The sequence below is a fragment of the Malania oleifera genome, chromosome 2 (genome assembly GCF_029873635.1).
Source record: "Malania oleifera isolate guangnan ecotype guangnan chromosome 2, ASM2987363v1, whole genome shotgun sequence".
Classification (NCBI taxonomy): Eukaryota; Viridiplantae; Streptophyta; class Magnoliopsida; order Santalales; family Ximeniaceae; genus Malania; species Malania oleifera.
Window position 1 is genome coordinate 17,859,301 of NC_080418.1, and position 12,666 is coordinate 17,871,966.

The following is a 12,666-nucleotide window of genomic DNA, read 5'->3' on the forward strand; positions in this document are numbered from 1 at the left end:
TCATGTTTATAGAAATATTAAGTCCATAGGAATCTTTTGACAAAATTACTTTAAGAAAATGAAAATTTAATTTATAATTTGGTCAAAAATTGTTTTAATCAAACAAGAAAGTATTTTTTGAATGCAATTCAAATAGAGAATCAAGGGCACAGTCAAGAATTTTCATGATTCATAAGATATGCTTAAGAAATTTGAATTATGAACTTAGCCAAGGGTGAAGTAACAGAGGCCAAGGGTTACACCTACGGTCCTTTTGAAATTGAAGGCAGGATATTCAAGTGGGAAAATTTGTCTTATAAATGCTATATTCCAAATTTTAACATATGAGATTTATCTATTAAATATGCCAATTTATTATTATGGTCAGCTCACTATTTAGACACCGAATTTTTAAAGGAGTTCGGAATCATCAAATCTTAGGGTAGTCCCAACCTTTACATAAGGGAGGAGGATTGCGTCAGGTAGCAGTCAGGGTAAAAGTTGTTAGAGCTCTTCGATATGGATAATTTTTACTTAAAAAAAAAAAAAACTTCATTTTTGAAGGGATATTGATTTATCTGACATTCTGATCATGCTGATTTTTGATTCATGCTCTCAACCAAATAATATGTTTGTAACACAATCAAGTTTAAGCAAGATCTGTGGGCACTAAAAAGTTGGTCATGCTATTCGTAAATCTACGGACTAGATAGTAGAAGTATCATATGGGCCTACTTTGTGATGGATATCTATATATGCATTGCATTGCGTACGTGATTGTTCTCATTTCTCAGTGTATGTTTAACCCTATACATATTACAAATACATGCTAGTAGACAACAGTGCATTTACTCCTGTTGGATTGTGGACATGAGGTTGCATTAGGATGTGGCATTTTCTGGTTATTGGGAAGTGAACTTGCTGACACTATCCTTTTTTAAGCACACACAAAAACATATGATAAATTAAAAGCATAGTTCTCTATTTAATCTCTAGTATTGTTCTTAACCTTTGTTGCAGGCCAAACACAAAATTGTCCAGAAAGTAATGAGTGGCATATTATGTTACTCGGTGTTTGACATCTTTGCAATGCTGGATGTGCTCCATCAGCTGGAGTCTAACTTGAAATGTCGGGTATTGACATAAAATAAAGCTTTATGGGTGACTACATCTTCATTCCTATGCTCATCTGGTTGAACATTTATTGACATCAATGCAGGCAGGAGATAATGAGTTGCATTTGCTTATCATTGATTCGATTTCGTCATTGATTACCACAGTCCTTGGTGGCAGTGGACCTCATGGTATGGTTCTGTTTTACCTTTTTTATAGGTATATTAGATGATGTTTTGCTCATGCTTCTTCACAAAATCCATTCTAGAAAATCTTTGTTAAAATATGCGTATGGTTTCAGCTTGAATAAATGTATAATTGGATATGCTTTGTTTCTTTATGGCTCAGTTTGGATCAAGGATTTATTGGAGAAAAGCAAGGAAAGGAAAGGAAAATAAAAAAGAAATTTATTTTCTATTGTGTTTTTTCTCTACTAAAATACTATAAAAAATAATGTTGTGTTTTAATAAGACTAAAAATTAAGAAATGTCAAATGTTAATGACATGTAAAATTAATTTTTGATTCATTGACTTGTTATATATCTTATTTTCTTTCTCACTTTCCTTGGTAACCAAACGTGAGACAACAGAATTCCTTCACATTTTCCTTTCCTTCTCCTAACGGCTTTCCAATTTCAAAATGACCCTTATATGTTTTATGGTTTTTTATTGCAGAGTTAATGAGCATTTAATTATTTTAAATTTAGGAAGTAATATGATTTTTCCATTCATATTTTATTTTTACTTTTTGGAAAATTTTGATTCATTTATGAAAGTAATATCTAACTTTCATTCATAAATTGCCAATTCATTTTCTTTTCCAATTCCTTCAATACCACCCTAAAAGTTTTATTTCATGATTACAGATTTAATACAATCATAATAACATCTGTAATTGTAATTCAGTAATTTGCACCTGAACCGGCATTCCCGAAACCATCACCTGGTTTATCTAAATTATTTCTGGAAATTTCTGAATTCTGGATTATGTAGAGATATTGTTTGATCAAAATTAAATTCTTTTAAAAAAATCACAGTAATGCAGCTTGTTAGTTTGTGTCTTGATTTCTTGTTGTTCCTTTCTTTTTCATTTTGGTGTTTAATTGAAAACATTTTGGAGGACATTTGGTATCACTGTCAAAAATTATGAACCAATAACTGAAAATTAGAAGTGAAAACTAAAAACTGAAAACTAGCAACTTGTTTTCAGTTAAAATTTCCAAAAATAAAACAAATTAAAAACCAAATTGAGCTCATGTTTGTTTTTATGCTTGTACCAAATAAGAACTAAAATATATGATTCAAATGATAAAAATATGACACAAAATAAATTTAAAATATTATAATAAAAAATAGAAACTAATTATGGCCATTTCTTTTTAAAATTTAATTTTTAGTGCTCCAAGAATCATTCTACTGTACATCACAATTGAAAAATGGTAAAAATGATTTTTTGAATGGCTTTTAAAATTTTTAAAAACATTTTATAAAATTTATAGATATTTTTATTTTAATTATATTTTAAATCACATGATCATTTTGATAGGAATAGAAAATGCGCAACATAAAAAGTTGTGTTAACATGTTATTTTATAAAAATGAAAACAGAGAATCAAAAACAGAAATGATGCTGAACGACTCTTTACTGAAACGAAAAGAAATCCTTCTTTGTTGGATAAAAAGTAGAAACCATTTCTTTAAAACTTTTTTCATCACATGTTATAGCCAAGCAATTAGAAGTACTAGCCTGTTATATTATGTTTAAGAGTAAGACTGTAGAGGCAATTAATTTCCTCAAAATCTGAGTTGCCTGTCACAAAATGGCTTGCCTAAATTGTGCACTTTTATTTTCATTATGATCTCCAAAGTGGGTGTGTATTTGTAACTTAACCTAAAAATTGATTAGCTGGTTGTTGATACTGCAAAAGTACTTTTTCTTAACACATGTTGCACCAGACTTTTGTTGCAAACTGTATATAACACAACTAAGGCCGCAGCTTTTATATGAACTTCTATTTCTTAATTTATTCATTAATCAGTATGTATGATTGGAAATGGAGAGTATAGTTCATATATATAACAACTCTTTCCATATCAGAATTCTGTTTGTCTGATGTATCATGTTTAGTTAGTCTGCAACTGAAAACTTAATGGATTCATGCCTGATGGACGCAGGACATGCTTTGATGGTTTCTGCTGGATATCTGTTGAAGAAATTGGCACACGAGCATAATATTTCAGTGGTTGTAAGTTCTGCACTTAAAATTATGTCCATACCTCATTGACAACTTCTTTGGTAGTTTGCAGTAAAAAACAAAAAAAAAAAAAAAACCAAAAAAAGGTGGAAATACATGCATAGGAAAATGGAAAAGTGAGAATAAAATTTTTTTTTTCTTTTATTTATTGATTTATTTGGAAATGCTTCATGAGATTCTTAACTTCAACTGTCTTAGGTTAAGTAGTCTAAAAAGATACTTCATTTTCTGTGTGGTTCTTGGATTTATTTTTATTTTTTTGCAGTTTCAACATTAAAGACTCTAGAAGGGGTTCTTGAAAGGCGAGCAGGGTCTATGTTTTACACGTGTAATGGATGTTTTAGGGAGGTTCAGATAGGAGAGCAAGCTAGTCATCATGAAACTCAATAATGATTGGTATCAAGTGAAGGGGTTTTGATGGTTGGAGCGATTCTCTGAGCTAGTGGGAATAGAAAAGTTGGGGGGATTTCTTGGAAAGAGCGAGCGAGAAATATGGTTGCTCATGCATCTAAAGACCCTTCGTATCTGTTGGGGAGAGGCAAATGGGTCTAGGTTGTTATCCTTCAATAAGAGAATGCCACATCACTTCTCAACGAATGAGAAATTGGTAAATTGTTGGTTCAACAGCGACGCACGGTTGGAAGAAAAAGGAGCATGTCATAAGCAACAAGTGGCGGATGCTTAAGAAGACTTGGATAATGCTAAGGGGTCAGGACTCTCCTTTTGAGCCTTAGTGAAGCTATGACTCTAGAACACCCAAAGATTGGGATTAGTAGGGAAACCCCGCCAAGTATCTATTTAATCAAAATCCTGGGCGTGGGTGTGCTCTTTTTTTTGTTTAACCTCCTATAAAGGTGCAAATGTATGATAGTTAACAAGTAATTCATGATTGCACATGTGCAAGTTCACTGTGGGTTAATTTCATGATCTGGAGGAAAATGGTAATTTCATGCATTTATAAAACAAATCTGCTCTCTTGTTACGTCTAGTGAGTGGAATCATTCTGATGCAGTCTATTCTGGAAGCAGCCATATTGTTATCTTGTTTTGCTTAGTTATGAATGCAAATAATTTTGAATTTGCGCATTGTTTTGATTGAAATGATGATTTACCTGGACATTGTGATTCCTCATGATAATATCATTTTCCTAGCTAAAAACGAATATTGCATCACTGAAACTTTTTATGTTTTATTTAATTAGGTGACTAATCACATGGTGGGTGGAGAGGGAGGCGTTCTGAAACCTGCACTTGGAGAGAGCTGGAAGTGCATACCCCATGTGCGGCTTCTGCTCTCCCCAGACCGTGCAAGCAATATCTGCAACATATCCTTGCTTAAACATCCATACATAGTATGTTTCTACTCTCTCTCTCTCTCTCTCTCTCTCTCATATTCATTTTTTTCTCTATCCTGCTTGTGATGCAAACTACACGGTTGAAACAAACCCAGATATACTGTGAGGCTGGTGTATCTCCTGTAGCTTCATCCTATGGTAATCAGTACTTATCTTTTTATCTTGTTACTTATTTGTGTTATTTTCATTTCCTCAGGCATCTGGTAAAGCAGCGAGATTAACGATGCTTGATTGATAACAATGTTTAGTTGAATATGTTGTTTTTTGGCATTGAACTGAGAGCTGTAAAAGCGTTAAATGATAAAAATAATGTATAGGAAGGATGACGGCTTGTAGGGTTTAAGCTATATGAAATATATTTGAATTTGTGTAAATTTGAAAGAAGTTCAAATCCAATTTGTGTTAGGAAGAAAGGAGACCAAAAAAATACGGCAGCATAACTGGAAGTTCTTTCTCTCTCAATTAACAAATCAGTTCTTATAATATGACTAGCACAAAAATATATATTTTCAGCAATACAAAATCAGCTAAAAAATAAACGCAAATATCAATTACACGAGATAGAATTTTGTGGAAAACAATTTCAAATCAAAGGGTAAAAATCACAATATTTAGAGTCCACTCAAAAAATTCACTATGATAAAAGTGTAAGTATAAGATTTCAATTTTCAGCTATCATAATGAGTATATAAATCTATTTTTAGCTAACAAAAAAAGATCTTCAAAATCAAAGAGAAAAAGTTGAGAAATCCACAAAAAAACGTAGTTATTGTTCAAATCCAATATTTGATGTTACAATGCTTGTACAATCAATCCGACCATTCAAAATTAGCATCTAAGAGTCCTCTGTACTGACAAAAAATTAGCTTGATCGGACCACATATGACCTTCCAATCATCGGTTGATCAAAATTGTATACTATTGCAAAAATTCAGATTTTCTCAACATAGTGATTGTTCAAAAGTCCTCTATCTATTGACAAAGAAATAGCTCGATTGAACCACGGATGACCATCTAATTATCAGTTGATTGAAATTGCTCATTATAGTAAAAATTCAGATTTTCTCTTATGCTTCTCCCTCTTTCTGCTGCACACTTTCTCTCATTTTTTTGATGGAATTTTACACTCCCAACCCTAATTTTCTTTGCTTAAAAGAGGTGTAAAAAAGCTTCTAAAAAAACCTAATAAAGAGCCCAAAGAAAATGAGTTAAAAGGGTTGAATGGGTTTCTCCACATGGGAGGGATACCCAAACCCAACAAATCTCCTCCTCCTAACTATGTGGAGGTGCTTGCCATCCCAACTCAATTGTCAGACTGAACCTAACTAGTCTCCTTTACGGGGCAGAGACTTTCCAGTTCAATTTACGGACTAAACCCAATTGGTACAATAACAATATTTTTGTACATAAGAAATGCTTTTAAATACAAGCAGAGATGTACAACATTGAAGTACATAATGCACTCTAGTATGATATGAGATATGCTCAGTAGAGTATGTAACGTCCCGAACCCGAAACTGGGGTCCAGAATGTTATTTAAAATAAATCTCTGATACCATATAATAAAACAACGGAAGATCTCCATAACATTACCAGAACACTAAAAATTAACCTTTATCACAATAAAAATCTCAATATACAATACGGTTCAGAGGTCATTAAAACATAAATAAAATATTAACAATTCTAACCAAGGACCTTCTATTCCACCCACGTTTCCATTGCGCATTCTGATTACAGCTATACTTTTCATGACATCTGAAAAGTGATGTGATAGTGATGGGATGAGACACTTCTCAGTAAGGATGAAATAAATTATTATTAGGGTCTGGTAACATGAGTTTTAGTGTATAAAAAATATAATAATTTAATTATTCACCAATAACTGAATAAAAACTTGTAGACAGTACTCACATATACATCATCATCCATAACACAAAAATCCGCATACACATATATCACACATATTACCATAGTACATCCACCATCACAGATCACACTACAACATAACCACAATTACGATGCATTTAATTCACACACACTACTATTTATAGCGAGAGTTTCCCGAGAAATGGGGAGTTTACACGCCTATACATGTAATGCTCCTTTGCTCTGATACCTTATGTAACTTCGCCCATTTAGTTTGGGTGTAGCTACAACTGATACTTTTCAGGGCACTTGCCTTACTTAGCAAGCTCTTGGGTGGAGAGTTTACCTCGCTTCAATTATACATAATGCCACAGTATAAAATTTCATTTAATACTTTGCTATAATTAACTTTTATTTGCCAACTCGAACACACACACATTCAATATCAACCATACCATATAATATGCATATATGTCTACCACATCACATCACAATTACCATACATTCAATTCACATTCATGCACGCACATCCATAATTAAAATGCACATCTCTACATCACACCTTTACTTTCCAGCCTCCTCGCTGCGTACTGAGCATCCCTCCTCATCGTTCTCAGTACGTGGCCCACACAAGGACTTTTACTGCGTACTTTTCAGTACGTGGCCCACATAGGGACTTTCACATCACACAACTACGCACTGAGCATCCCTCCCCATCGTTCTTAGTACGTGGTGTTAGCCTTGGTGTATTCCCAAGAGGGGAGTGAATTGGATATTTAAAAATTATTTCCTAGGTTAAATTAGATCAACAACAGCTTTACACAAACCTAGGGTTTTTCTATTTAATTATAACCCAATCAACACATGTATTACCTATAATGAATTAAGCATACAACATACATGTGCTGAAAAATAATAGTGCGGAAAATAAATTTACGGAAATATAAAGAACACGCACGAAATGTTATCGGGGTTCGGCCAACTATGCCTACGTCCCCGCCTCTAGCTCGCAAGCTCAAGGATTCCACTAATAGCTCACTTAACGGGTGGAGCGGCACCTAATACAATCAGGTCAATTAGCACAGGGCTGACCTCAACCTTTACAATCAGGTCAATTAGCGGTGCTGACCTCAACCTACACCTTACTAGGATGGTGCACTTAGCTTTCCTAACCGGATCTTAGTCAATCTGGGACTATTTCGCAGGGCTAGTCTCCCTCTTCAGACCCGTGCTTGGAATACAACATATTTGTTCACAATGAAATGGTATAGTAATTATGCTTTCATGTAAAGCAGATGTATACCCAATAAGCGCAAGTAATAATCAATCTACACCAAGCATGTCAGAACTATAAGCTCAGTGGTGTATATGTGCAATCTACACTCAATATAATGACTTTATCTAATCAAACACAAGAGTGTTCAAGCAAGCTAATCTTTGAAAGTAAAGTATATGAAATCTCAATATCAGCTTAGTTTTCAAAGATGCTAGCAATATTATTCAAACGAACTCAAAAATATTTTCTCAAATTGTATCAAGCACAAAAGTTGTTTGAAAACAAGCTTTGAAAAATATTTTGCACACAAAAATAATTACTCAAGGAATCTTGCAATGACAATGCAAAGATTCTCAAGTTAAAGAGTTTTCCCAGCATAAGATTTATCAAGTTAAATTTATGGGAAAATCTTTACTTAACTTTCAATATGAAAATCAAATATCAACAAATGTAATGAGAGTTATAGCTTTGTAGGATCACTCAAGATGTACTCACTTAGAAAGATTTGACAAGGGAATGATAAAAGAATGAGTATATGAGATGTGTATGAAGAAAAGGGCATTCAAAAATTTAGAGAGAATTTTCTTAATCTAACTCCCTAATCTTTTCTTAATTTTTGCAAATGATCACATATATATAGACATGAGGAGAATTATGACCGTTAGAGACATGAAGGGTATTATTATGATTGTTTTAAAATGTTTAAGAATGATTAACCCTATTTAAAAAAGTTAACCACGGTAAAAAAATCATGCCTAACTCGAGAGCACCGGTCGACCGAGACGAGTCGATTGACCGAAGTTCTTGAGGTTTGGTCGACCGGGCGTGAAATAAACTGTGAGTTCGGTTGACCGGACTTGTATGTCCAAGGGTAATTTTCCCATTTTGCGAGGTTCGGTCGACCGAGATCATTTTGAACTGAGCTAGTCGGTCGATCACATAGTTGAGTTCCCACACGTGAGAACTCGGTCGACCAGGTTGGTAATATACAAAATATAGTCGGTCGATCAGGAGGTAAATAAAGTTGAATCCTGGGAAATTCGGTTGCCCGGGGTCAAATGAACTACGTGAGTTCGGTCGATTGAGTTATGGTCAACTAGTTGACCCGGTCCTAATTCGGTCGATTGGGAGCATTTTATACTTAGGGGTACGGTCGACCGAATGTGCACATTTAGTGCATTTCGGTCATGTTTTAAGCATTCAATCACCCATTTCAAATGATCATTCATATATGTGCATGAGTGAGTGTTTTAGGGTCATTTTTAAGTCCTTTTGAAGGCACCGAAAAAATCTGGTGTCAGTCGAGTTCCTTTCGTCTTTCTATGGTCATTTGATTTTCAGGAGATGTGTAGGGACCTAGAGTCGTTCTATGGTCTTTGAGCTTTGTAGTTCTACATGCATGATATGCGCCAATTATTACAGACCATTCCTACTTAAATATTATAGACCCAAAATGATAAATATAAATTACAACACAAAACAATCTTTAGGGTCTTTGTCTTCTTTAAGTCTATGTGCGTGTACCATATGATATTTCCGATTGGTCCTGCATACAAACTCATTAACCATTAAATATCAGAGTATTTGTCATAATCAAAACGGGATATGACCAATAAGGTCAACATATGGCCCACACAAGGACTTTCACATCACATAGAGCTTTTACAAATAAACCTCACATGCACATATATGTTCATAACCCACAGTAATTACAATCAGTTCAATTATAAAATGTTATTCTCATGCTACACGATTTAAGTATTAAACCATAATATAACAACAAAAAATCATCGTTTCCATAAGTCTAAATAATTTAGAAAAAATCATATATAGTATTTCGGTATCCAAATTCTCAATTTAATTGGTCAATCTTTGAAATAACAGTTATTATAAAATCCCTAAGTTCACAAACGCCAATTTAATCAACTCATAATAATAATAATAATAATAATAATAATAATAATAATAATAATAATAATAATAATCCATAATCCAAAATCCATATATCCGAATATCTAGAAAAACATACATATAATTTCCTGTAATCGCGTATTAAAATTTAATCGGTTAAATTATAAAAATTCATGACATAATTTATTCCCCTTACTTTTTCTTAGGAGAAGTGCTTAGGAAGTTCAAATCTAAAATCTGCTTTGATTAACTTAACGATGATCGAAACTAGGACCCTATGATGGTATCCAATTGTTAATTTGGCTGAATATTGAGGAGAAATTGAAAATAGAGAGTGAGTTTACCTTATCCTAAGAGAACCTACGACGTCATAATCACGAATCCACCCCGGTTAAAATGTTGGTGGCCGAGAATGGAACCCAGTGGTATTTTCCGTTCTCCAATTGACCGAGAATCGGAGAAGAAATTAAAGAGAGAGGGAGACAGGCGGAGGAGAGAGAATGGCGAGAGAGCTTCTTTTCTGGAAAAATTTTTCAATTCGAAAGATTCAATTGAATCTTCCTAAGGAAGATTCAATATATCCTTATATATATTACTTTAACAATAATAAGATTATATTAATATATAATATTATATTATTTTATTAATAATAATAATTATTTAACTAATTAATAATTTAATTTAATTTAATTTTATTTATTTATTTATTTATTTATTTATTTATTTTTTTGGATCACTATAGAGTAAGGGTGCATTTTTCGCAATAATAATTTTGAAATCTTTGAATATAATGTGTATGATGAATGTATCAAAGATTGACCCTTAAGTAAATATTTCTCCCAAAAATATTTTTTCAATAAAAATAGGAGAACCTAGGGTGTTTACTTTCAAAGAAATTTTTCCACAAAAAGGAATGTATGATCTTTGATTAAAAGATGGAGTAAGTGATTAAGCATTTCAAAGATCCGAATGTGATAAATATGTTCTCCAACAAAAATTTTGCAATAAAAAATATTTGGAGAAGATAGGATTTAAGCTCAAAAATATTTGAGCAATGAATGCTATATGAGCATTTGAATCTTGCACTAGAAGTGCAAAGATTCAAAGGCTATGAAGAGTTTTCCCACAAAGTATTTATCAAAAAAATAATATGGGAAGAACTCTAAACCAACTCTCAAAAATAATTTTCAAACTAAAAGTTTGAGAGGGTGTAAGTGCTTTTGATAAACAAGATGACCAAACAAAATACTCTCTTGTAAAATAAATTTTCAAAGTATGAATGAAAGAGAGTTGTAGAGTATAAAATTTTAACCTCAAAATGATTTTTGGAATAAAAGTGTATGTGGGGGAACTTTGATTAAGTAAAAAAATTTTGAGAGAAATATTTTCTAATCAAAGTTGCTAATTAAAGCTTATGAAGGGGTATTTATAGATTTTCAGAAAATTATGACTGTTAGGGACACGTTTGGTATTTTTAAATTTGTTTAATGAAAAATTAATTACATTTTACCTCTGATAATTACCGAAACCCAAGAGGTTCGGTCAATCGAACCAAGGTGTCGGTCGACTGTCCTCTCACAGAGATATTTGAATTTCTAAAGGGTTTGATTCGTCGAGCAAGATGTGGGTTGACCAGTCGAAGGTGTTTTCAAACCCTTCGTAGGTTCGGTCGACCTAGGCTCAAGGCCGATCCGCCGAGCAATGAGGGCCGGTCGGTCGAGAAAAATTTGAATTAAAAGGACGGTAGGGCGTGGAAGGTGGAAAAGTTAAATTTCATGGGTCAGTCGACAATGGAACCTATGTTCATTTTATGGTCGGTCGGCCGAGGCATGGTTAACTATTTGACTTATGACTTTAAGTGTGGTCGGTCGACTGAGGTTGTAACAACCCAAAAATTATACCATTTTTTTTAAAATAAAATAATTTACCTTGATACTTCTGCTAGAGCATCTCAGGCCCCAGACGGCATTGAGATATTCTTGTGCGTAATGGACATGCCTAAGCAGCGGACAACATAAAAGAAAATCATAAACCATATATACATACAATTCAGAATCTAGTATTTCCCAAATCACAGTTACACTTTCACATCTCACAACAGTACCATCATCCCAAAACACAACCCTCTGTACACACTTACCCTATAAACAGGGTAATCAATGGGTCACTCTATTTGTGAGCCTGATATGCTTGCCTAGTTGGATCACTTGAAAAATATTAAAGTAATGGGATGAGTCGAAATTCTGTAAGTGGAAATATGCTATTACTAGTATGTGGCGACCAAGTTGCATAACTATTATAGTAACGTTTGAAATTGTATAAGCTGGTAAATCAGTAAAAAGTATATCTTATAATTATCGTGGTGTAAAACATAATTGTATCATTTGAATTTTTTACTTTTCATACTACTAATATCATACTATACTTATCAATGCTGTAAAACTGTATATATATACATAATTGTACTTTTTTCCCTGGAAATCTGTATATCATGATTTGACCCTTCATGACAGAGTTGTGTGGCCCGTAAGCGAGACTTAACTCTGGTTGATCTATCAGGTAAGTCACTGTACTTTACCCTTCCTCAGTTTGGTCAAACTGTATCCTCTCCTAGGCATAGAACTGGATTGTTACCTCGTCAAGTCGGGCCCCCTCAACCCAGAAACTGAGGAGCTGCATCACCTCTGGGCACTGTTGACGGTACCCACACACTATCTGAGATATGTGGTTGCACTCTATTATGTAAATAGTAACGGTACCGTGCTATGATAACTGTATCTGTCTGTAATATTTTCTCAGGGATCTGATACTATATATATATATATACTACTATAATTACCTTACTATTTTCATCATGTTTTCAAAATAACCATAACACTATAATTCTGTGCTAAATATACTGTATATTT

General features: G+C 33.4%; 1 protein-coding gene across 11 annotated transcripts in view; it reads left to right on the forward strand.

Moving 5' to 3' along the window:
• Positions 1-12,666, forward strand: part of LOC131149348 (DNA repair protein RAD51 homolog 4) — a 49,662-nt gene that overhangs the window by 14,069 nt on the left and 22,927 nt on the right. For 5 of the 11 annotated variants that reach the window (XM_058099731.1, XM_058099734.1, XM_058099733.1 and 2 more), the window contains 5 exons: positions 1,000-1,113; positions 1,199-1,283; positions 3,268-3,338; positions 4,549-4,698; positions 4,898-5,075. In XM_058099731.1, the coding sequence (XP_057955714.1) occupies positions 1,000-1,113; positions 1,199-1,283; positions 3,268-3,338; positions 4,549-4,698; positions 4,898-4,936 (459 nt within the window). In that variant the 3' untranslated portion in view covers positions 4,937-5,075. Of the gene's footprint in view, positions 1-999; positions 1,114-1,198; positions 1,284-3,267; positions 3,339-4,548; positions 4,699-4,796; positions 5,076-12,666 lie in introns of those variants that run through there. The other 6 variants (XM_058099728.1, XM_058099725.1, XM_058099726.1 and 3 more) reach the window with 2 other exon arrangements.